The 26,940-nt window shown below is 36.4% G+C and overlaps 1 protein-coding gene across 2 annotated transcripts in view; it reads left to right on the plus strand.

Moving 5' to 3' along the window:
• The window catches only part of LOC149797940 (E3 ubiquitin-protein ligase RNF14-like), a 62,675-nt gene that overhangs the window by 13,587 nt on the left and 22,148 nt on the right, over positions 1-26,940 (plus strand). Inside the window, exons 5-7 of one of the 2 annotated variants that reach the window (XM_089962998.1) lie at positions 8,952-9,180; positions 16,327-16,499; positions 17,476-17,698. In XM_089962998.1, coding sequence (XP_089819124.1) covers positions 8,952-9,180; positions 16,327-16,499; positions 17,476-17,667 — 594 coding nt within the window. In that variant the 3' untranslated portion in view covers positions 17,668-17,698. The remainder of the gene's footprint in view (positions 1-8,951; positions 9,181-16,326; positions 16,500-17,475; positions 17,699-26,940) is intronic. The other variant, XM_089962999.1, reaches the window with a different exon arrangement.

The following is a 26,940-nucleotide window of genomic DNA, read 5'->3' on the forward strand; positions in this document are numbered from 1 at the left end:
TGTATTTTTTAAAAACTACATTAATATCTAAGACTACTTTCATTTTTAACTCACCTGGCTATAAGACCAAGTGAGCTTATGATATGGCCCTGCATCCTTCATGGGTCAAGCATCCATTAAAAATTGCTATTTTAAGCTGCTCAAAAACCATCAAACCAGTTTTGACCTAATGTAGCACAGGATGTCCTGGCATGAAGGTCCTTCAAATCCGTATCTTTGATATCGATCTGCCATCAACTTTACTAAAATGACTAAAAATCCCAGTAAATGACTTTTCAAAAACCAAAGAACAGATTTTGATAAAATGTACAATGTACCCACTACCCAGGCATGATGGCTTTTCAAGGTTGTAAAAATCATGCCATTCTGCCTTCAAATATGCTCACAGCTAGTGAGAAAAGAATACCAGTAAATGACTTCTCCAAAACCGTTGAACAAATTTTTGTATAATTTGAAAGAAAGTATCTTGACACATGGACCTTTCAGATTAATACAGATTATGTTGATGCTGCCATCAAATATGGCAGCCATTACTTAAAATGGAAAATTATTTTTAAAATGACTTCTTTACCAAAACAATAGATTTGGACCAGACATAACAGGAAACATCTGGACCTGAAGAACTTTTTAGTTTGTACAAATAATGCCTATGATCCATCATATATGGCTGCCATTATTTAAAAATATGAGTTTTGTTTGACCACTTCTTGCTTGGTAGAAAACATCAGATTTGTATAAATGATGCCAATCTAGTCACATTTAGCAGCCTTTTTTTAAACTAGAAAAGTTTTAAAGCTTCAAAACTGCTGCTTAAAATGTACAAGGCGTCATTGTACAACTAATGCTTATCCATCATGAAACATGACCACCATTACTAAAATAGAAAAACATTTAAATGACTTCATCCTGACATAGAGGGTCATTAGCTTTGTTCAGTTGATGCCAGTATCACTGAAAGTAGAAAAAAATACATTTAGAGAATTCTAAAAACAGCTGAACAGGTTTTGGCCAATGTTGACACAAAGCGTGATGTCACAGTGGCCTTTCAGCATTGTACAGTTTGTGCTGATGCTCCGTCAGATATGTACAACAATAAAGAAACTGGAGAAACTTTAAAACATTTGTGTGTATGATATATGCAATCAACAGCATTGGAAGAAATTGCAACAGAAAGCATCCTGTTGACCCAGATTTCTTGGGCAACTGCTCTTGTGTTTGGCTGTTAGGCAGATGGCCAAGTTAGCCTGTGGCATGGACCAGCATCCATTGTCTGTCTGTTGGCAGTTGCTCAAAACCAACAGATCAGTTTTGATATGATTTTGCACATATCCTGATATTTAGATGTGATACCCATCTGCCATCAAAAATGGGTGCCATTACTAAAAATAGAAAAAAATCTTTTAAATGATTTCTTTAAAATTACTGAACAGAATTTGATCTTTGATCAAGTTTGACAGGAGACATTATGGTATAGAGTGATTTCAAGTTTGTACAAAATGATCCTGATCCTCCCTTAGAGATACTATTACTTAAAATAGAAAAGCAAAAAACACCAGCAAAACATTTAATCTTCTTTGTCTCCAGAATCTCTTATTAGAAGTTGACTAGAATTCACAGAAAGCATCCTTATATGAAGACATTTCAAGTTTATACAAATTAGGTTCATCCACAGTCAAATATGGCCACTTTTAAAAAAACAGAAAAGCTATTAAAATGATGTCTCAAAAACTGCTTGACAGAATTTTAAAACGTGATCAAAAGCATTCTGGGATACACTGCATTCAGCTTTGTACAAGTGTCTCTAATCTGACATCATTTATGGCAGCCATTAGTAAAAATAGAAAAACTCTGTCAAAGTGTTTTCCTACTGAAGCTAGGAAATAAACTGCTGAGTGAGGACTATTGAGAATCACAGGATTGGGGTTTTGCTGTGATCTCTCCCATGTCTACAATTTAATTTAAAACAGAGTTTAAGAATTAATTTTAGACTTCATGATTCATAAAAAAATTTTAAAAAGAAGTCATGTCATTTAGCAAAATAATACACCTTAGGAATTACTATGGACCATTCTGGCAGGTAGACTTTTCAGGACTGTACCAAAAATTCAGGTTCACCTTTAAATCTGCACAGAATAAAATATCCAGTTTTATAAAATACTAAAAACTTTAAATGATTTTATTCTCCAAAACAACTAGCCACTAAACAGAATTATATTTAAAGCATCCTGGTATATATGGCATTCAAGTTTATACAAATAATGCCAGTCCACCATAAAATATAATTTTGATTATTAAATATAGAAAACAGTTTAACTGATGTCTTAAAAATTGCTCAGCAGATGGTCACCATTGCTAAAAATAGAACAAACTAATGACTTCTTTTTATATAGCATAGAAGGATTTCAGATTGGATAGACAATGCTGATTTGTGATCAAATATGGCCACCATTACTAAAAATAAAAAATGCTGTACTGGCAAGCTTACTTATATATGCAAGGTATGTAATCTTGATGCTGATTTGTCCACAAATATGGCCACCACATACATGCCAACCATTACGTTTTTGGTGTAATCATTACATTATTTTTTCTCACTAAATTATGCCTTGCACGTAAACATATTTGGATTACCCATTTTCAGTATGTCCCCCTCCCAAAAACTTAATAATTTGTTTTCTTATTTTTATTAATATCCCGTTAATCTGTCAGACCATATTCTAGAAAACACTGCTTCTACGTAACTAGGACAGAGTACACTTGTCCATAGCCTTGCATCCACTTTCCTAACAGTATTATGTTCTATTTGTAGCAGCTATCCTATTTCCAAGAAACCTGCTGGTTTTACTTTCAAACTTTTGACCTCGGTTTCTGTTTATAGCAGCTGTATGGCTTAGTTAGAAGAGAATAGATTGGTTTTCTAATTTTTATTTTTTGCTTGCAGATTCTTTGTTCTAATTCATATCTGATACAGAACCAGTCTGTAGGTATTTGGCACTAAAAGTCAAGTCAGATTTATTCTAGTGGATGCATGTGTTAGAGCAAAAATGTTTTTAAAATAATTTCACAGATTAGAAAAAGACGAAAAACCCATTCAAAGATGAAAGCGTTCCATTTTGGGGCAGCTTCATGCCCACTGCAGGCTGTCTTGATAGGATTTTAATATTGGTCATGATGGTTAAACAAAGAAACCTTGAGTTAGCTCATTTTACTAACTCCACTACTAAGGTAACTTGTAACTTCTTTTTTAAAGCAGAACTAATAAATGCAGAGGCATTATTTACAGAGTTCTTAATAGAACATGGACTACCCCTAGCTGTAGAAGACTACATTTGTCCTTGGTTCAAATAGATGTTTTCTGATTCCAAAATTGCAGAAAATATTCATCTGCAAGAACAAAATCATCTAATATTGTTAGGTGTTTATCAGAAGATAATTCCCTTATAATTGCAGAAGCCATGAAAATTGGGCTATTTAGTATTGCAACAGACAGGAGCAATGATTATGGTGACAAAAAGTTGTACCCAGTCTGTGTAAGAGACTTTGACAATGAAAAGGACAAAGTCAGAGTGCTCTTCTTTCATTACCAGAATTAAGAGTAGATTCCACTGGAGAAAACATTTTTTTATTTGCATGATAATGCTTTGAATAAACATAAGTTGGCAGAACTGTATGGGGTATTCAATTTATAATGCATCAGTGATGACTGGAATTCATAAAGGAGTTGCATTCTATATTTTGAAAAATATCTCCATCAGTGTATATACTAGATGTCCCTGTCATATGATGCACCTTGGTGCAGGAAAGGCTGCTGATAAATTAGAAGAACCCCTGAAGTGTCAAGTTGGCATTCTACCTGACAGTGTACTTAATGCGGACAGAGTTGATGTGCAGTGCACCTTTTTTATTTCCCAGCTAAAAGACCCAATAACTGGAATATATACATTCCTCTTCTTTGTCAGGTTATGCAAGGAATATTGATTCTTTAGCATTTAAATGCTGACTGTGAGGGATTGTTCAGTATTGTTAAGAAAAATAAAACTGAATTCAGATCCAGGCTCTGTAACCCAGCACATGGTTCTCTATGCATAATCTCAGCTGGTGCAAAGTCTTTTGAAATGCAATATGAGAGACTGTTGCTTTTTAAAACTCAGAGTGCTGTGTATGAAAATTTGAAGCAGTAATTGATGTTAACACATTAACCCCTGGAGGTTTTTGTTGTTTTCACATGAAATTCGAGTAGGAAACACATTTTGAAAGCTATTTCTGAATGCATCTGAAAACACCAAATCCCAGGTGATCTTTCAATAACATACTGCCTAGTTGTGTTAGAAATGTCGTTTTTCATTGGCTATTTGGCTCGCGCATGGGCAGAGGGGTAAAAGTTGGATTTTTTAATTATTTTTTTAATTATTTTTTGCTAAACGGACCCATTATTTTTGTATCGAGACCACTCTTTATTCCAAATGCTAATCTTATCCTATTTTTGCAAAGGTTCATCTGTCTGTTTGCAGTTCATACCGGTTTGTCTTAGATCTGAGACCAAAAAGTCTAAAATCCGGACACAAAATCGGATTCTGACCAAGAGCCAATTTTGGATAGAAAAAATTTATTCCAAAACTTGAGGTTTTTCCCTCTGTATTTTGTAGTGCAACTAGAAATTCCAGATTATTTGGTATCATTGTAGAGCTACATCTGTCTACCTCTCTTTAATGCCACCCACTTTAGTGTATCATGCATGACCATGAGGCTGCAGAGCTCGGCAGTATGTTACTACCTCCTGCCACGTTAACTCATCGCTAGGGGTTAATGTGTTAAAAGACCAGAAGGGATAAATAAATCATTCTGTACATATGCTCATTGGGGGCCCCAAGTGGCCGAGTGGTCTAAAGCGCTCTCCATTACGGATCACTGCCATCTCACTTCTGTCTGCGTAGGTTCGAGTCTCGGATTCGGCCAATGTGGGTATGTGAGAAAGCTTGCCGGTAGCTTCTCGAGGGTCGGTGGTTCTTTCCGGGGATTTCCTGGGTTCTTCCTCCGCCATTAATACTGGCCGCCATGTATAGCCTATCTTGTGCTGAAAAATGGTGTTAAACCCTACAACAACAACAACAACATATGCTCACTGAATTTTATTATGTGATATGTGGATTACCATATATCCTTGTGTATAAGCCAAACAATTCAGGAACTAATGAAGTCCTGGAAGAAGCAGGGTCAGCTTATCCATGGCCATTATCTAAACTTGAAAGTTTTTAGTTCTTTTTGTTGACTACTGTAATGGCTGTAAATCTTTGGACTCGAAAAATATTTTTTTCTGTGTCCTACGACATAGGCATGAAGAAAAAAAAACTTTCGGTGACCTGACAGTTGTTAAACTTATAAAGTACTATGACTGATTTTGTTATTATTTTGCAATTGCATATTTTCTGATTTCTCTATCATGAGATGAGATGAAGGTAAACACAAACTTCATAATTTGCATGCCAGTTGAGTTTACCCGGGAGACCAGGCTGAACTATAATGTACGTACTGTACATTATAGTTCAGCCTGGTCTCCCAGGTAAACTTAAATCCTTATTTATTCCCAAACATATCAGATGCACATTTTGTTTTATTCATTGTTTTGACCAAATTGCATTCTTCCAGTTAACATTTCAGCTTTACCATAATAACTGTTTCATTTAGGTTGAATCAAACACTCATCCTTTTTATTGATATAAAGAATCCTACAAATTGAGTTAATATTTTTAAAAAGATATGCACGGTTAATTGTACAAGGCACATAAACAGCATAATTTACATGTTCATGAAGAGTGGTGATAATAAAGGCTAAAATTCTCATAAAGATGAACATCAATCAATTTTAGTTTTGTATTTTGGCTGAATAAACATCATAACTTTCCACAGAATGGAAAGTTGATGTTTCACCATCTCCTGTGTTGATGGTTGGTGAATTTCTTTCGTTATGCAACAGCAGTACATACCAGTTAATCATTAAAACCCTGAAAATGGTTTGTTTTTAGAGTGAATTTTGACAGGCAACTAGTAAAACGGGTGTAAGGCATACGTATGAACTTGTAAAAAGCCAAGCAGGAAGACTGAATAAAAAAAATAGAGATTGGGACCTAAAATCGGGAGGTTTTCGTTACAGTTTTTAAAGCCTTGTTTTCCCAAAATTTTGATCGATCTTCCTGGCCCAGTATGCATGAAGTTCACAAAAAGACTAGTTTCTCCCTGTGACGCATCCTATTTTCTCCCAGGACATGCCTTATTTTCATATTCTGGTCAGCTATGGTCAAACTGCACAATAGCTAAAGATTAGTCTTAAATAAACAAGCAAGAAAGCCAGTGCGACTAATTAAAAGTTAATCCTTATCGATGTAACTATTTTGTGAAGATGACTGGCCCTCTGTCATAATTCAAAGAAAATACATTTTACACTATTGTGTGTTACGCAAGCACCAGCAAATAAAGGATTCCCAATGTTGTTGAACTAAAGGTACATAAATAGGCACCCTCATGATACCGTACATGTGGCATCTATTTTCCCCTTGTTGTATATCCGACCTTATTCCCTTATTGTCAGCTCATAAAGCATTTAGTATTGTTTGCTATAAAACATGTATTCTAAATTAGCTTTTTGAGGATGGATTTGCTGTGTGGTATGTATTTTCATTCCTTCTTTTAATGTAATGATGGTATTTAACATTAGTTTATATAGTATAAAAATTCCAGGTGTTCACTCTTGTAAGTTTCTTTCATGGGAACGGTGCTGTATAATATGGAGTTAAAGCATTTGTAATGATCATTCTTGGGATTCAAATTAATTGTAGACAATTTTATTGTTGTGGTTTATTTTTTTGTTCTGGTTTATTTTTTATTTTTGTATTGTTGTAAAGATAAAAAAAGAATCATTAATTTACGTGAATAATGTTTAAACTTAACATTCTATTTAGCTAACAAGCGAATTCTTTCTAGTAAAGTAATTATTTCATCACAGTAATTCACAAGTGATACAACAGAACATGTATGGCTTTTCTTGTTTAGAAGAAATGAAAATCAAAGACATAATGTAATAATCGGGAATTCTATGCAGAAATTGGAGGATATGAAATCGGGAGGCAGGCGTGGAGTGATCACGAAAATCAGGAGGTTTTTCTTCTCCCTTCTGGTGTGAAAGTTGACAAGTATGGTGTAAGGTCGCTTACATCAAAAGCAAACTACAGCTCTGCTTTTATGGTATTATCATAATTTTCAAAGCATTATTTCTGAAACTTCATTATTGTATTTTGGAGATATCATTAAAGTTTACCGCAATGGTGCCCATGATTCGACTCCAAGGTATGTACTTAATTCAGCGTGTAATCAAATGTACAATGTACATGCAGTGGCACCATTATGTAAATATGTTCATTAGCCTAATTGTGAGCGTTGAATCAAACTGTAATGTTGTTCGTTGTGTTGTCGTACTGGGATTACATTTGAATTAGTTACAATTTTATAGCAAAATTAAGACGTAATTAATGGTGCACTGATATAAAATGACCAATGCAATAATGCATAAACAAACAATCAAAAGGGTGAGGTAGTGTTACAGCAACTCAAGATTGCTAAATTCTTGTCATCGTTCGATCAAATTATACACAAATCTAAATTAGGTGGAAAAAATAAGAAAACAGAAAATAAGTATACATGTAAATTTTACATAAGTTTGCCTAACTGCGTGCATTTAGAACTTACCTCGTGCATCCTGAGATGTCTAGGATTTGTGGGTTGACTTATATGTGGATCATGCATTTTGTAGTGTTTATACCTGTTCAGTTTGGGGGTTGGCTTATACGTGAATGGGCTTATACACGGGTATATATGGTAATCTTTTTCCGCTGGATTACTCCTTCTTGTCCACTTGGATAACACTTTTTCCTTGCCAGGGGTTGGCATGTATTCCACCATTACTAAGAATAGAAAAATACTGTACTGGTCAGTTTACCTATTAATTTAGGTAAGTAACATGTGATATTGGTTTGTCTTCAGATATGGCCACCATTACTCTAAGTAGTTGTATACTGTGCTGGCCAGTTTGGCTATATAAGCAAGGTAAACAACCTGTGATGAGATTGTAGTGAGAAGCACAGGTTTGGGGTTATGCTGGGGAACCTTATTTTCTTAAAAAAAAACTTTTGCACAGATTTTAACAAATAATTTTACAATTTAGGATTGATACATTTCCAGAACAGAAGCTGTTTGAATTAGAAAAATAATTTGCCTTAGGGAATGTTTTGAATAATTTGTAATTTTGAGCTGAAGAAAAATATCAATAAGAAATATAACATTTAACACTAAATATATGAAATAAATTTTGAAGAAAATCATCTTGGAAAACAAGTGTATGCCTAATCTGGGTAGTTAACTTTATATGCATTGTGTCCTTTAGTAAAATGTGCTCTCAATGCCCAACAGAAACTAACAAAACCATAGCCGTAACCAAAATGTTTCAAGTGTGGAATGCAGTTTGGCCAGTAGTTCATTTACCTATATTTCCTTAACCTCTTGATGTATTTTTGCTAATCCTTGGCATGAATCATCAAGGGAGGCCCTGAGTGGTCATTTGCTTATATTTTATACACTACTTGATGGATTTCTTATTCATACTTGGGATCAATTATTATTAAGCTAAGAAAGTTCTTTATGCGTTATCATTACTCAACCCTTAAACCTTGGGTCAAAGTTTCATTTTATAGTGACACTATAATTATGGGCTTGACATGCTGGCAATATCTTTGCATTTATAAACTGAAAAAGTATGCTGGGTTTTTTTGTGTTTTTTTAAAATTGTTCTCTCTGATTTAAATGTAGAATGTAAACTGTCTGATTATTGGTTACCAGACATTCAGTCGATTAATCATAGCTTAGATTTGTATGTTAATTTTGATGTTTTTATGAGTCTTCAGGTGAAACAGTTGGTGTCTCCAGAGCTGTTTGCTAAGTATGAGAAACTATTGCTCCAGACATGTTTAGATACGATGGTGGATGTAATCTACTGCCCACGCCCTGCATGCCAGTGTCCTATACTTCTGGACAGGGAGAGCAACATGTCTGTTTGTCCAGACTGCAGATTTGTTTTCTGCACCTTGTGTCTCTTTACATATCATGGGTTATCTCCGTGTAAACTCAAGGCAGGTGAGAACACACTTTAATATGCTAGATGCCTGTATGCTTGAATAATACTGTTCTCCTTTGAATATATTCCCCAATCACATTAGTGTTCGGAGAATAAGCCCTTCTACCTTCTGAAATGAGCCCTTCCAAATTTGTATGCAATAGACAAAGGGCAATAACTCTTGCCCATTATCTCACATTGCGATCAACAGGTGGCCCCAGTTTTAAGCTTTTGCCAATGAAATGACATCATTCACTTTGTCTCCCAAAATCCATTAGAATTTTGTGCTACTTTTAATCCCATCCATTGAGGATTTTGTTTTTTTCAGATGTATTAAGGATTACTCTACAAGTGGTATAAGTTGTCTGATTTTTTTCTTCTTTTCTTACTTTGTTGTTTCAAAATTAACTGTTATGACTTAAGCTAAATGCAAGAATGCAAAGCCATGGAGAAATCTCATGTCTCACATGTACAAAGTACTTCACTATAGTAAAAGTCACATGGGTCATGTAGGCATTCAACACCTAATATTCTGTTAATTGATATCATTTTTTAAAATTTGATTGTAGATACCTTTAAGCAGCAAGTATTCACTTCATTTGGATTCGTATACATATTCCTTTGTAAAGTCATTATTTAGACACCCCAAGAGGTGCTTATGGCAAAATCACTGTTAAAGTACATGTACATTTTTGGACAAAATGAACCTAAAGGCGTGATCCAGTACAATCCGGATTGAATGTTGCATGCTGTGCTGTCATATTGAAAGTTATGCATATTGATAAACAAATTCGTACTGTCCTCTATTGTGACGATTCCACAAGACACGCTCTTATTTTGACTCAAGTTTAGTCCATGGACACCATTGTAAAAGTCCATAGCAATAGATAATTTTCATCTGGAAGTTTCTTGGTGACAGTTCAGATGCAGAACATCCAATAATCAACATTGAATAGACTTTGGTTAAAGAAAATTGATGTTAAATTCTAAAAGAGCAATTAAAATTTAGTTTAAAATGATTAAAAGTGCATACATGACCCATGTGACTTGTACTTTAGCTACGTGCAGCATGTGCGTCAGTTGATCAGAGATTGCATAGTTAATAGTTCTCAGGAAAACTGCAGGAAGCAAGGAATGACATGGGAAATCAAAGGACTGAGAGTAGTGATGTTTTGAACATTCACCTTATAGAGTGTGACCCCGCTATAACACGGTAGTTGGGAGCCATAAAATCTGACCGTGTTATATACCGAACCGTGTTATATGCAACCAAGTCAGTTAGCTGAAGAAAATGTACCCCCCTTCCCAACAAAAAAAATTGTGTGGGATGGGTGGGGTAATAAATGCGGGCAGTAAAATACGTGCTTCGTCAGCACAGTTGCCATCTTGAATTAATGCATATTAAATGAGAAATACACCTGTAGTGGAAACAGAGAAGACATAATATAATAATTTACTTTATTTAGAGAACCACGAATTGGTACATATACGTGAATCCTGTTTATACATAAATGTCTAATGTATAGCATGAATAGAGTATCAACACCGTGTACTCACCTGCGAACCTCATCATATACATTGAATCCACAGTACAAGTGATTCCATCGAAAATATGCACACACAGCTTTAAAATATTCATTAATTTTGTAACACGTCATATTGGTCTGAATTCAGTGGAAAAACATAGCACAATCACGTAACAAATGATGAAGCACATTTACTTTAAAGTACGTTCCAAGTTGGTAAAAGTTAATTTGTGTTTTAAGCCGCCGTTGGCATAAACTTTCTCCCGACAAAAAGTAAACTTTCACAACACAGTTAACGTGTTCCAGTCACATTGGAAAATGCAAAAATCCATCAGATTCCATCACTTTTATTTAAGTTTTGTACTGACTTCCTTTGAAGAAAACTTCTTTGCTGTTATTGAAAGATTGTAGTCGGTTTTCTTTGATGAAGGGTGCATAAGCTTTTGAAGTCGTCACTAAAGAACAGTTTTGGAGAACCAAATGAATGCCCATTTCTTATTGTGGCGGCAACATCAAATAATTGAGACTGGTATTTTTTCCATTTGCTGAGTACGTTTTCATAACAGTCGGTGCTTCAAAGGTAATCTGTTTCCTTTGTAATTTCAGCAAACTGTTTTATCTGGGTACATTTTTAAAAAGGAATTGGCCATCGTTTAGACTATTATAGTTACTGTCCCTCCATGCCTACTGAATAAACCAATAAGTAAGATGTTTTTTTTATTTTACATTTGTGGTAGCAGCGTGATGCTGCCTTCCACGCATGCGTCTGAAAATAAACAAAGGGTCAACAGATGATAGAGAAGCAGGTGTTCTGATGACAGGGATTATTACAGAAAACGTGAGCATTCTGAAGGATTTAATTCTGAGTGAAACGAAGAGGAATTTTACTTACCATCCACATACAAATGCCAGTCTTTGTAAATATATTAATTACTAGCGAGTGGCCAAAAATCCGATGAAAGATAGATTACTAGATCGTCCGGTTGATCTCCGTTACCAGAAATGTCAACAACAAAAAAGCGGATATTTCACAACATACAGAACTCATGCTGGATGTCAGGATAAGCGGATTATGATATAACAATGCACTGTTTAGATGGTTTGTCAGTATAGACAAAGAATTTGTTTATGTAACAATGGATAAATTTCAGTGCATTTTATATCCAGTTTGCGGCTTCCTTTCATGGGGCCTCAGAATTTCTGCACTCCAAACCAATGGTTGTACATAATAGTTTAAACAGCCAACAATGTTGCCAGCAAATAAAAAAAGCCATTGGCGAAGACCTACGTGATCCCAGAGTAAACTTTTTATGCATTTTTTCTTCTTCTTACTTTTAAGATGAAAAAAATAATTTTTCATGTACGAGAAAAATACATATAAAATTTCAGGAGCCAAGCCACGATCGTCTTGCATTATTCATATGCGATATCTTCCCCAAAATGATAAGCAACTTTTTATGTTTTTTTCCATACTTTTTAAGAATTATTTTTTGCACAAGAAAAATACATGTATATGAAATTTCGGGAGCCACGCCATGACCGCGTTGATCCGAATTCACGTTATAATGGAGCGCGCTATAGCGGGGTCACACTGTACTGTCTTTGGCCAGCCTGGTGGGAGAGGCTGTTACATCTGGGGGGAATACATGAAGCTGTGACTTCTCTTCCTCCATCTCACCATCTTTGGTCTTTCAGGTGCAACATTTGGTACAAGCATGATAGAATTTATCAGTTCTGGCCAATTTCTCTCTGCCCTCTGTCTTCCTTTGTTTTACTTCAGAAGTTCAATACTTTGGGGGAGTTTCCACCCAATAAGTCCCCCCCTGCATGTCAGAGCATGGCCTTCAGGACTATAAGTCTTATTACATGGGGTTCATAAATGACTTGAATGAGCCATTCTGTCTAGCCACACCTCAGTTTTGATGACAAATTGGTTCCTGACTGTACCATCCAACTGTCCAGCTCTCAATCCATACTGTATAGCTTCACCTTAGTCTCTTTGCCATCTTGGCTCCTAATTGTACTGTCCAGCTGTCTGGCACTCAATCCATACTGTGCAATACCTCAACAAGTAGAGCCATGGAATGTTAACATTACTGGGATCTTATTGATAGATCCCTCCATCTGCCTAACATTACCATTACTCTGGGCAAAGCCATCTACACTGCCATCTGTACACCTGGCACCCTTACTGGCTGTTTTTTATTTTTACAAACCATCCTTAATGATTTCACAACTAGATCCTGCGGATATGGCTACCCTTTTATTTACCCTCTTTAATGGTACTGTAGCAGTCTTGGAATTGATGGCCTTGCCTAATCTGTCATTTCAGGAATGTATTATACAGATAACAGTCGAATGTGGATATGAACCTAACGAAGGTTCATGCTCAGATCCTATTACTGAGCAGACTGTATAGTTTTAAGGCAGCAATCGAGTCATGTATGACACTACAACCACCCCCTTTTCTACACTGCCATGCAGGATCAAGGCCTCTTTTCCATTTGACGATGAGTAAATCAGCCCTTTTTTCTTCCCCTGCAGTTGAGAAAAATCAGTGAAATTGCGAGTCTTTCTGCAGAGAGGATAAAGAAATTGCCTATGGAGCTACATCTCTCTGTCTTTGTAACGCACTTTGTTATAATGGAACTCCTGAGTAAAGATGGTACCGCCTCCATGGCCAAAGTTATACCATGAGTTGAAAGAAGACAAGGTGGATCATAGTGTTAAATCTTCATTTTCTTTTCAAAACAGCTTTATTTAACAATTTGTTTGTTATCATCAACATCATCAGTAGGGCTGTCAACGGGTACCCGGGTACCCGACCGTATTGAAAAACCCGGGTATTGAAATGTAAACGCGGGTACCCGTAAAAAAAAATCGCCACACTCACCAACCACTTAAAACAGGTGTGACAGCTATGGCTTTAATTAGAAACCAGATCCCTGATGATGCAGCTGCAATTAAAGAATGTAGGAAAGCAATCACAAATGAACTTCAAACCCACTATTATCCTACTGGATACAGCGTGCTCAGTGCAGCTAAGGCTGCAGTTGTCGATCCATGTTATAAACTTTTAAAGTTTTTTAAAGAAGCACCATGACAGGAGACGTACGCTGCTGTCAGACTGGAGTTGATGGCAGTAGTAATCCCGGATCCACTAACTGTGTCGCAAACTAATGATGCCATCACTGACAAAACGGATGAACCAGAATCGAAGAGACAGAAACTGGAAAATGTTGCAGAAAATAATATATTTGATGATCTCGCTTCTCTGTGTGCCGCAGATGACAACGCTTCATCAGTAGACGAATTGTCAACATATCTGTCGGAGACGCCACTTAATGTTAATGGTGACATTCTTCAGTATTGGAGAGACAATACACCACGTTATCCCAGGCTGGCTGCCCTTGCACGAAAGTATCTCTGTATTCCTGCGACATCGGTTCCATCAGAAAGTGCATTTTCGATGGCTGGACACGTTATAAACAAGAAACGTGCATCGCTGTCACCAGATATGGTCGATATGTTAGTGTTTTTGAACAGAAACTGGAAAATGTGTTGCGAACAATGATCATGTACTTGTTGACTATGACAGACTGGCATTATTGAGATTTGCTAAATTCTCATAAAAATAAAAACATTTACAAACATTATATTATCTAGTTTGAATTATTATTATTGTGTAGTGAATACAGTTTGTGGTCTTCTCTCTCTCTCTCACTCACACACACACACACACACACACACAAAGACGGTTTTAACGCATTACTCTTGACATGTGGTAAAGCTGCTTTACACGCATGCGTGGGTAATTCAAATCTGCGGTCAAAGCCGATGAATAAACGTGGTCTGTTCTAACAAGGACTTATACTTTACAAAAAGGTGAGTGTTCTAAAGGATTTAATGCGGCTGATCAAGTGATCATTAAGAGTTGGATTATACCTACCATCTGTGTACAAAGGTCATTCTAAATAAATTTATTAATTAATAGCGTGCGGTCAGATCATTCGCAGCTACATCGGTGCGGACGCATCAGACCGAGTAGTGCATTACACAGTTAGCCTCTATCGCCATACAAAATATTAAAGAAATGGGGATAACAATTAGTTGGTCTACAGTTGTACATGTCATTCATGTGCTAACGGGTACCCGTTAAATTTCGCAACGGGTACCGGGGTTGGTTTTTCGTGATTTTTGACAGCCCTAATCATCAGTCATGTAGTCTGATAGACCGTTGGGGCACTACACAAGACCAAACAACCAGCTTCCTCCATTCCTTTTGATTTTCCATCTTTCTGAGTGAGTTGCTCCATGTTAAACCTGTCCACTCTCAAATGTTTTCTTCCCACCTCTTTCATTGCCTGCCTGTCTTCTTTCTTATACAGTGCCTTGCAGGATAGTCTTGGCAAGTCCAGATGATCATGAGACATGCCCATACCACTGCAGTTTACATTTTTTCACTGTGATCATGAGGTCATCCTGTCGTCCAATGGCTTGTCTTATCCTTTGCCATATTTCTTCATTGGTGACATGGTCTTCGTATGTGACACCAAGAATCTTTTGGAAACATGTCATCTCTGTGGTCTGTATCCTTTTCTCTAAGTCAGCTGTTATGGTCAATTTGTTTGTAGTTCACACTACATCACAGTTCTGTATATTACATTATTCTCAACATACTTTGGTTCCATACATTACAAGGTTCTCACTCTAACATGTGCTCAGTATATTACATGGTTCTCACTCTTTAACACATTTCTGTACATTAGACAGTTCTTACTCTAACACAGTTCAGTACATTACACGGTCAGCAGTTATGGACCCTGACTACTGCATCATACTGAGTAAAAACAGTATTAGTTATTGATGAACCATCGGCTAAAGTATAAGTTGTGCAGTAATATATACTATTTTATCAACAGATGCAACTGTATACTCATTTTTTAACTGCAATAAAGAGATGGATTATCACTTTTACTTTCTTTTTCCTCCTTTTCTTCTATGACAACATAAGATATTATATAAACAGAATCAACTTTTATCTTAAAAGACATGTAAATGTTTAAAAAAAATTTAAAAAAACATTACAGTACTGATACACAGTTGGTTCTTATATGCAGCCTTTAAATATGGTGTCTTGTGTGGCCAATATGCCTAAAGCTTTTACCTTTACCAATCACTGCCATCTCACCTCTGCCCGTGTGAGTTCAAGTCTCAGGCTTGGCAAGTGAGTGTGAGAAAGCTTGCCAATAGCTTACTGTGGGACAGTGGTTCTTCAAAGGGTTTTCCAGATTCTTCCTCCACCAAATAAACTGGCCTCCGTGTATATCCTAGTGTATGCTGCATAATACAATTAAACTGATAACAACCAACCAACCAACATTTAAATTCACAACTACTATGCATGTACAGAACATTAACATGCCATTCATCATAATTTATGAATTCTATATTGGTGTGAATGATTTCAGAGATAAAAGGGTTGAAATTGCCTGATTTTGAATGTCATGACAATATAATAATTTATTAATCAGTAGGATACAAAATATGTTGATAATTATAAGGGCTGCAAATGGATTAGCATAAAAATACATGTCAGTATAACTTGCTTTGTTTAAAGTGAAGACTCGTTCTTTTCAGATGGGATAAAAAAACTGAAGGAAGAATATGAAAAAGGTGATCATGCTACACGGCAGTTATTGGAGAAGCGGTATGGTAGAGCTACCATTAAGCAGGCTCTGGAAGAAAGCTTCTCTCGAGAATGGCTGGATAAATTCTCTAAGCAATGTCCCAGCTGTGGATCATATATACAGGTAAATTTTGTGTAATATATACAAATCCATTTTGTGTAACTTGGTATATTAATACACTATTAAATATTGCAGGCAAATTTATGTTATATCCATGGTTGTTGTTCTTGTTGATGGCATTCGCATCAACCAAGTAAGTTTGTCTAGGTTTAGCTGTATAATCCTCCCACTCTGTGCCTTCATGAAACTTTTGGAGGAGCATACACCTTTATTATGTACTAAAAGTAGGCTGCTGTAATCTGTTGTTGTTGTAGGGTTTAACGCCATTTTTCAGCACACGATAGGCTATACATGGCGGCCAGTATTAATGGTGGAGGAAGAACCTGGGAAAACCCCAGAGAAAACCACCAACCCACAAGAAGCTACTGGCAAGCTTTCTCACATACCCACATTGGCTGAATCCGAGACTCGAAACCCATGTAGACAGAGGTGAGATGGCAGTGATCCTTAACGAACAGCGCTTTAGACCACTCAGCCACTCGGGGCCCAGCTGTAATCTGTTATTTCATGCTAAAGTGATTGATGGGTGAATGGGAATGGGACATTCAGTGTAATGGGTTAATTCCAGTAGACTAAAACAGAATCTGTTTCCATTAGGTTTGATCTCTTGTATACATTTTACAATAAGGTGATCATAATGAGAAATGATCAATAGGTATTACTTTAAAATAGGTATGGAGAGGTCTCTTACACACTGGTTTATATATAAATACAAGGCTAGATAATTATTAAAAATAGATTGGACAATAAAATTGTTGGTAAGATTAGTTAAGGCCACTTACATCCTGTTGTATGTATGCTTGATGTGTCCTCTCAAATGCTGTGTGAGATAAAAGCTTTAAACTGGGGGGTATGATTATGAAAGTGCCAAATAATTTCTGAGTACAATTATTTGAGGTATGTTTGATTTAGGAGATGGGTGAATTTTTTTGTGTGAGGATAACAAGTTACTAAGTTCAGTATATATTTGATGTTTCAGAAAATAGATGGATGCAACAAGATGACTTGTATGAAGTGCCGAGCTTACTTCTGCTGGATTTGCATGGGGCATTTGTCTAACTCCAACCCTTACAAGCATTACAACACAGAGGACAGCCCGTGTTTTAATCGTCTTTTTGAGGGTGTTGAGGTGGATGATTTTGATGAGGATGATGATGACTGGTGGAATTAGACCATAATGATACACATAGCTAAAAAACAGGGTATAGAATGTAATTTAATTTTCCATTCCCATTATTCAGATAAATTGAAATTATTTGGATCATGTTCTATTGAAAGCATTGGTTTTGAGATTGATTGGTGCCTGCAGAAATGGAAACTGCATATATGATAAGGAAAGTCTTATATATGCAGTGGGACATTTGCATTTGTGTTTTAAAATGATCTTATAAAATTGGCACATTGTCATAAAAACAAATAAGAAAAGGGGCCTGTTTAAATAGTTAAATCCCATAAAAATTGGTAATTGAATCCCCATAGTGTTAACTGGTCTTTCATATTCATAGATAAAGAGCCGTGACAATAGTTAGACCATACACATGTATCCTGGCACTTTTGATCAAACCCAGGACTATGGAGGAGTAAAACGAGTGGTTTCGCCAGTCCTAATCACAAGGCTTATCGAATTAGATATGGTTATGCCCAGCAGTTTTGTACTTTGCATAGGGTTTGATTTCTAAAGAAAAAGAATTTTCATGTTTTAGTCGCTGGTTATCCTGGTTATTTTTAAAAAGACAGTGTATATCTTAGATATTGTTAAAATAACTTTTAATTCGCTTTATTTTGTTGTATGATTGATGGGTGTACTTTGGATTATTGAGTATAAAGCTTGGATTTACTCTAGATAAGCACCTCTCAAAAAGATTTCTAGCTCTGTTGGGTCATTTACACTTCCTGACTTCAAAGGTAAATTGGAAAAAATGATTCAATAACTTTTTTATGTTTATAGATTTTATAAATCATTTATTGCACTTTGAGAAGCTGGTATTGCTTACTCTGGCAAAATTAATTTTCTTTATTTTATGCTATGTATATTCTTTAGAATACTTCAAGCTCATTGTTCAAGCAAATGGGAACAGCCATTTTGATCAGGTGTCTGCTTTAGATGTAAAGAAATTTCAGTCACAATTTTGAAAATAGCATAGAGGTATGCCAACATTCCAAGATACTCTTCATTGTGCACATTGCCAGGGCAAACAGCTTCATCTTATACTTGGCCCTTTCTCAGAAGTACATAATAACTATAGAGTGGAAATAATGTACAGCGAAAAAGACACCCATTGTAAAGGATACCTGTCCAGTAAGGTCACTCTAACAAACAGCCATTGAAAACCCATATGATCCTTAATGTAAAGTACAACATTATGTGTTCTCTTGCCTTGTAGATCATTGTTCATTACCTCTTTACTTATTAGATGGGCTTCACTTATTATCACCTTCCTAACAAAGTTGGCATGCGTGGATTCAAGTTTCAGATTCAGGCAATGTGGGCATGTGAGAAAGCTTGCCAGTAACTTATTTTGGGCCAGTGGTTCTTTCCAGGGTTTTCCTGGGTTCTTCCTCCACCATTTATACTGGCCGCCATGTATAGCCTATGCTGCAAGATGGCATTAAACCCTACAACAACAACAGCAACAACAAAGTTGGCAGTGGGGATATAAATGTGTTCCTTCTGTTCATCATTCTCAGTCCACCACAGTTTTTGTATTCGGATCCTAACTCCAAAACCATTAAAGGTATCTCAATGAAACTTGACATTTCAATATTTTCAGTGTTTTTGTCTGTCTGTCTATCCATCCATTATCAACACTCTAGTTTCTGTTCAATACATTTCCCAGTCTCATTAATGTTACTACTTGAATACAGCCTTCCTGGAAAGACGAAAGTTATTCTTTCCCATCTGTGGACCATAAAAACAAAGGGAACAATTTCTCACCAATTAACTCCCCATACCATCACTAGGTGGCTTTCTATCAGTTGGAAGCTCATTATTGAAAGGAAATCAGCTTGAATTCTACTGACCCAACTTGAGAGTTTGTATAGTATTGATTATGAACATGTCTGCATCATTATGTTTTTTCATTCTGATCAATTATTGGTAAAAACTGTCAAGTTTTTGGAGTTTGATCTTATACACTCGTTATATCATTGAGTTTTTTGTTGTCATATTTGCATACTATGCTTTGTTTTTAGGGTGATTATTTTGCATGTTCATTTTATTTATTTTGTTATTATTTTCAATCTGCTAGATATATAATTCTTCTGCATTTTTTCAAATGTTTTGCTGTTCCTATACAAACTGACATTGGAATTGGACCATGCATTATTACGAAATTAGGGTTCTCTCCCTTACACTTCACATTTGCATTCTAATGACGGCATTATATTCCTGTTGTTTCAGATGCACAGTGATGATCCAGTGTTCAAAATGCTGGAGGTTTAGGGTCATTTAGGATACACATTAGATGTGCCTTGCTTGTACTAAGTGTTTTCACTGTACAATGTTCGACCCCATATGATTAGACCATAAGTCTTGTAGAAATTACCCTTAAAATATGGACATAAATAAAAACCACAATTAGAAATATTTATTAGTTCAGAAGGAAAAAGAAATATTTAGATTCATGGAAAAACCCAGTAAGGGCAGCAGTTGTATTTATTGGACATTATGTGACAGTTTGAGTGTGTCCCATGGTGGGAAAGATGATTGCATTTGCCACTTTAAATTGAAACATAAAAGACAAACATCTAGTTGAGAGAGTGCAAGAAGCCAATGAGCTCCATAGGGTTTGAAACTGCAGATTCTGCATCTGTACTGGAAATAATTTAGGTCAAAGTGTACTTTACAGATGTTTTAGTTAAACATAATGTTTACCACTGCTGCATCAGTCTCGAACTTGGTCTAAATTATGGAAGGAAATCATCTGCCTTAGGTCTTGATAGTGTTGCAGGTCTGCAGGGTCTGCACTAAGTGGTCAGAGGGGATAAAGTCCAAAATACTGCACACAAGTTTGGAAAGCAAGCAGAATTGGGTGAGGTCAGAGTCGACAATGACAGGTTGAGTCTTCACCCTGAGATGTCATCAGTAGCTAGTGTAGTGATGGATGCCATGGTGGCCCTCATCTAAGATGTGAACCATACCTACAGTGATAGTTACCAGTCAGCATGATGTAGAAGATCAGGACACTTCTAAGATGCCCTTGACACCAAGTCCTGTCTAAGATGCCCTTGACACCAAGTCAGCTAACTGGACACTAAATCAAACATCGAGATGGCCACTGAGTCACCTGCCCAGCATGCATTCCAATCATCATTCCATCTATCTGTACCAGCAAGATGACATGTGTCATTTGTCCAGTTACCAGTCCAGCCCAGTTCATGGCATATTGAGTGCAGTGCAGAGAGATAATGGCAAACCCTCATTCTTTATGCCAGAAACACTTTATGTGTACATGGAAGGCTGCCTGACAACCCCCACAGTGAGTGTGGAAATAATTTTGATCACTGGACTCCACCATGGAGAACATGGAACTTTGTTTTGAAGCAACAGTTGAGATTTACAGTCTTGTATCTCTTATAGTGACCACCTCCACTGTGTACAGACCAGGTCTGCAATGTTAAATTTCTTACCAGAGTGCCAGTTACTAATGTCAGTCACATCCTGATGGTACTGTGCATATTTGGACAGTGTCGATCTACTGAGCTTGGAAAGGAACATAGTAGTGGTGAATATGTTAACTGTACTGTTCAAAAAGGTGGATGACTGTTTTTCATGCTGCCTGCAAATTGGTGTGGAATTTGGTGGCCACTTCGTCAATGCTTTATCTGGTATCATTAGTGAATTGGAGGGATGAACATCACTCCTGACTGCTTTTTCTATTTTAAATCTTGTAAGACAAGATACCATTCTTCACTTGTCTTCACATAATTAAGCCTCATCATTCATTGGCTTTACACTCACTGTCCTTTTATGTGCCATTGCTAGGGAGGCCAATCGCCATGAGTCAAAACAGCATACAAAGCACATTTCAATTGTAAAAAATCATTTTATTTGATGAAGTTATTTCAGTTAAATAAAGAACTACAAACTATGCAACATTCTAAAACTCGTGTGATTAAATGGCAGCATTATCTCTTGTACTTTTTTAGATAATGCTTTCAAAAAATGACATATTTCATTTCAAAACATATCAGGAATATGCAAAATTTAAGTTTTTTACTATGTTTGATGCTTTGTTAGAGCTTTGCACTGTATCCAAAGTGTGTAAATTTCTCTTAGTTTAATCTTGATATGCAGTACTATATATCTGAGAAGAAAAAAAAAACTGGCAACTTTACTTTTATTTACAAACAGTGTTAAAAATCTGAAAAATAACAATCTTTCAAAACATAAAGCATTTTCTCATGTTCATCAACCAAAATATTTTACTAATTGTCACACCTTTGTAGATTATCTTTATCTATGCATACATTGCTAAAGGAAATACTACTTTATGATGTAAAGCATTGCAAACAAATAGACAAGATGGTGTTAAAAATGCCACATTATGCATTTTTCTTTCTATAAAAAAAGAAGTCCAAGTGTCCATCACCAGAAAATAGAAAGACTCTGTTAATCAAAGTAAACACTGTTTCAAAGTGATCTACAGGTGTCCTAAATAATAAAATACCAAAAACATGTTCCAAAAACATCAACATTTCTTATATAATTAACTGAAAAATGACTTATAAGGGGAGATAATCCCAAAAAATATGGACCCAACTTTTCTTGCAATTTAATATTTTTTCTTTGAATAATAAAAACCATTATACTTATTTTTCTTAACACAAGCATAAAAAGAGGCATGTACCAGTTCACTCAATTCAATTTAGAAAATTTATACTAAATAAACTACAATGCAGCATTTTGTGAAATAATTTACAATCTTGTATTTTCCAAAACATTACAACATCTGATGCTGCCAGTTACAATCTTATACATGTGCATATATATGTATAAAAGCAAACATTAATTTGTGTTCCTCTACAAAAAGAGACAATTTGCTAGAATAATAAAGATTAAAAATACATATACAAAATATAGAAAAACTGTCCAGATTCTAGTCTTGCTTACTGTCTGACACAATGTCAAACTAGAAAGATAAAAACACAGTGCCTGAAAAAGCCTATAACAAAACGTGAACAATGTATGATACATTGACAGACAAGTGTAAGAGTATATGGCCTTACACAGTATCTGACTGAAATTTTCAGGATTTTTCTCATGTTCATTGGCTCCTCATCTGAAAAATTCCACTCATGCTTTTAAACTTTCTCACCAACTTGACATGCAGCGTAATACTTAGATGATTTTGACACAAGAGGTTGTGACATTTAATGTCTCCTTATCTGATGAGTTCCACTCATGCACTGCATCTTTTTTACTAACTGTACATGTACTGTGATGCTTGGATGATTTTGACACAAGAGGTTGTGACATTTAATGTCTCCTCATCTGATGAGTTCCACTCATGCTCTGAATCTTTTTTACTAACTGTACATGTACTGTGGTACTTGGATGATTTTGACACAAGAGGTTGTGACATTTAATGTCTCCTCATCTGATGAGTTCCACTCATGCTCTGAATCTTTTTTACTAACTGTACATGTACTGTGGTACTTGGATGATTTTGACACAAGAGGTTGTGACATGTCTAATGTCTCCTCATCAGATGAACTCCAGTCGTTTTCACCTGCAGGATTTACACCATTTATATTTGCCAGTATATTCAGGTCTAGCTTATAATTTCGAATTATAACTTGCTTCATGCATGAAATTCATTGGCACCTTGACATACTAGTAAATAGGGCTGTCAAAAATCACGAAAAACCAACCCGGGTACCCGTTGCGAAATTTAACGGGTACCCGTTAGCACATGAATGACATGTACAACCGTAGACCAACTAATTCTTATCCCCATTTCTTTAATATTTTGTATGGCGATAGAGGCTAACTGTGTAATGCACTACTCGGTCTGATGCGTCCGCACCAATGTAGCTGCGAATGATCTGACCGCATGCTATTAATTAATAAATTTATTTAGAATGACCTTTGTATACAGATGGTAGGTATAATCCAACTTTTAATGATCAGTGTGATCAGCCACGTTAAATCCTTTAGAACACTCACCTTTTTTTAAAGTATAAGTCCTTGTTAGAACAGGCCACGTTTATTCATCGGCTTTTGACCGCAGATTTGAATTACCCACGCATGCGTGTAAAGCAGCTTTACCACATGTCAAGAGTAATGCGTTAAAACCGTCTTTGTGTGTGTGTGTGTGTGTGTGAGTGAGAGAGAGAGAGAAGACCACAAACTGTATTCACTACACAATAATAATAATTCAAACTAGATAATATAATGTTTGTAAATGTTTTTATTTTTATGAGAAAAACTCGGAAAGAATTTAGCAAATCTCAATAATGCCAGTCTGTCATAGTCAACAAGTACATGATCATTGTTCGCAACACATTTTCCAGTTTCTGTTCAAAAAAACTAACATATCGACCATATCTGGTGACAGCGATGCATGTTTCTTGTTTATAACGTGTCCAGCCGTCGAAAATGCACTTTCTGATGGAACCGACGTCGCAGGAATACAGAGATACTTTCGTGCAAGGGCAGTCAGCCTGGGATAACGTGGTGTATTGTCTCTCCAATACTGAAGAATGTCACCATTAACATTAAGTGGCGTCTCCGACAGATATGTTGACAATTCGTCTACTGATGAAGCGTTGTCATCTGCGGCACACAGAGAAGCGAGATCATCAAACATATTATTTTCTGCGACATTTTCCAGTTTCTGTCTTTTCGATTCTGATTCATCCGTTTTGTCAGTGATGGCATCATTAGTTTGCGACACAGTTAGTGGATCCGGGATTACTACTGCCATCAACTCCAGTCTGACAGCAGCATACGTCTCCTGTCGTGGTGCTTCTTTAAAAAACTTTAAAAGTTTATAACACGGATCAACAACTGCAGCCTTAGCTGCATTGAGCACGCTGTATCCAGTAGGATAATAGCGGGTTTGAAGTTCATTTGTGATTGCTTTCCTACATTCTTTAATTGCAGCTGCGTCATCTGGTTTTAAATCGGAAATGTTTTTCATTATTATGTACAAGTGCACATACACAGACGAGATAGATGGGTACTTTTGCCCAGATGACATGACAGTAACTTGCTTAAAAGGCTTTAGTATTGGTATGAGAGCTTCAGCCAATGACCAGTTTTCGTCCGTCATTTCATATGTAGAAGCGATGCTGCGGACTGTTACCTGTGGGTCAGACAGAACTGCACCGATCGCCCACCGTAATTTGACAAGGCGTTCCAACATATCCAGATTCGAATTCCACCTTGTAGAACAATCTATTATAACTTCTGAAACCGTTGTGGTGTCATTATTTTGAAGAGCTTTCTGTTTTTCACGCAAAGCCTGAGCTGCAACTGTACTGCGTTTTTAATGTGCGGATAATCTCCTGGATGCACCAAGCATTCTGGCTATGGATTTCACTTTTAAACCAGCGCTAATTGCCAATTGCAACGTATGCGCAAAGCAAAGTTGATCTGGCCAGTCATCCAGCAAGTTCATGGCTGCATTCATATTAGATCCGTTGTCATGGACTGTAGCAGCTATTTTATTTATTGGAATGTTCCACTCATTGGCACAATCACTCAGATGAACACTGATATTTTGCCCAGTGTGTCTTTCCGGAGTCTCTCTTGTCTGCAAAATTGCTGATTCTAGTTCCCACACAGGATTTATCCAATGAGCAGTCACGCACATATATGCAATGTTCTGCAAAGATGTCCACAAATCAGTCGTAAACGCTACATATAAAGCCTTTTCCAATTTCACCAACAGTTTTCGAACGCCTTCATCATATAGTTCCTTTATTAAAGCAGTTGTCGTTGTTCTAGATTTAATGTCGTAATCTGGCTCGAGAAAATTAATTAGGCTTTTAAAACCTTCTCCATCCACAATACTTATTGGCCGCCCATCTTGTGCAATAAAGGCCGCAATTCTGCGATCAATTTGTAAGGTCCTGGCTTTTGATAAGTTTGGTTTTCTGACCAAGAATGAAGCAATGCTCGGAGTACTATTTGCGCTCTCATTCTTATCAACGTCGATGCGATGTGTTCCAACGAGATGTTTCCGCAAAGTACTTGTGTTTCCACCTTTTGCAGAAAGCACCAGTTCACACAACTTTCAACGAGCATTATTATCATTTAGTCGTTCAGCATGCGCCCACACTTTAGAACCTTTGCCCATTACTCTTTCTTAAAAATTTATTTAAATACAAAAATAATATTACTAAGAGTCGCTATAATAACTGTTTTGTTCGACACATGAAGCTCTTCTAAAATGGCAATAACAAATAGGGCTATTATGCCCCAGTTATACCACGTGACCACGCAGTCGCAGAAGTGATATTATTTTGGAATTATAATTCTTAAGATAGTTATGACAAAAACGTAGTAGTATCGAAAGTAGAAATATCGGTATATGTATGATGGCTAACTTTCAAAATTAGCAGAGCTAGTCGACATAAAAACAACGAGCTGCTCAAAGATTACTTTGAGGCATTACGAAGATTTCAAGGTGTCTAGGTGATAATTGTTCATAATATAAATTGTGGGATTTCTTCGACATGTGTGTTCGGAAATCAAAGGTATCCATCTGGATTTCATTAAAAGAGCACGCAATGTACCGATCATTTAGCACCCACAATCAATAGTTATCGTCTACAAAGAGGTTTATTACCTGTAGAACAATGCTATGTTTTAACCTTGGTATATAATGCCTCAGGGATAACGGTTTGTCCTGTTGCACAGTGCCAATGAATTTTATTAATCCAAACAGACTCTCTAATGTATTGTTTATTTATATTAAGCAGGGATCTGGTTTCTAATTAAAGCCATAGCTGTCACACCTGTTTAAAGTGGTTGGCGAGTGTGGCGACTTTTTTTTACGGGTACCCGCGTTTACGTTTCAATACCCGGGTTTTTCAATACGGTCGGGTACCCGAGTACCCGTTGACAGCCCTACTAGTAAATCCTTTCATGCAATCAAGATTTTCAACACGACACAATCTATTGACTGCACTCCACATTTGAATTTGGTCCAACTGTTACCATTTGTTCAATTTTTCAAAGCTCCATGGTCTCTACACAAGTGTTCTTGCCTTTAAAATGTGCTCCTTCTGTTTTCTTTTGTGTTCCACTCACATTAGTCTATGTTTCTTGATTTTAACATCCCTCTCGACCTTCCCTTCCAGAAGTCGTCATTTGACTTGCTTGTTCTTTGTCCCATCTTCTTGGCACTCAAGCTTTGCACATTTCATAGCAACACTACAAATCTTGTTCAGTGATAGATTGGCACTGTTGATCCATTCAACTGATTTATCTTGC

This window comes from Sinohyriopsis cumingii, chromosome 6, assembly GCF_028554795.1.
Source record: "Sinohyriopsis cumingii isolate HCF-2022 chromosome 6, ASM2855479v2, whole genome shotgun sequence".
NCBI lineage: Eukaryota > Metazoa > Mollusca > Bivalvia > Unionida > Unionidae > Sinohyriopsis > Sinohyriopsis cumingii.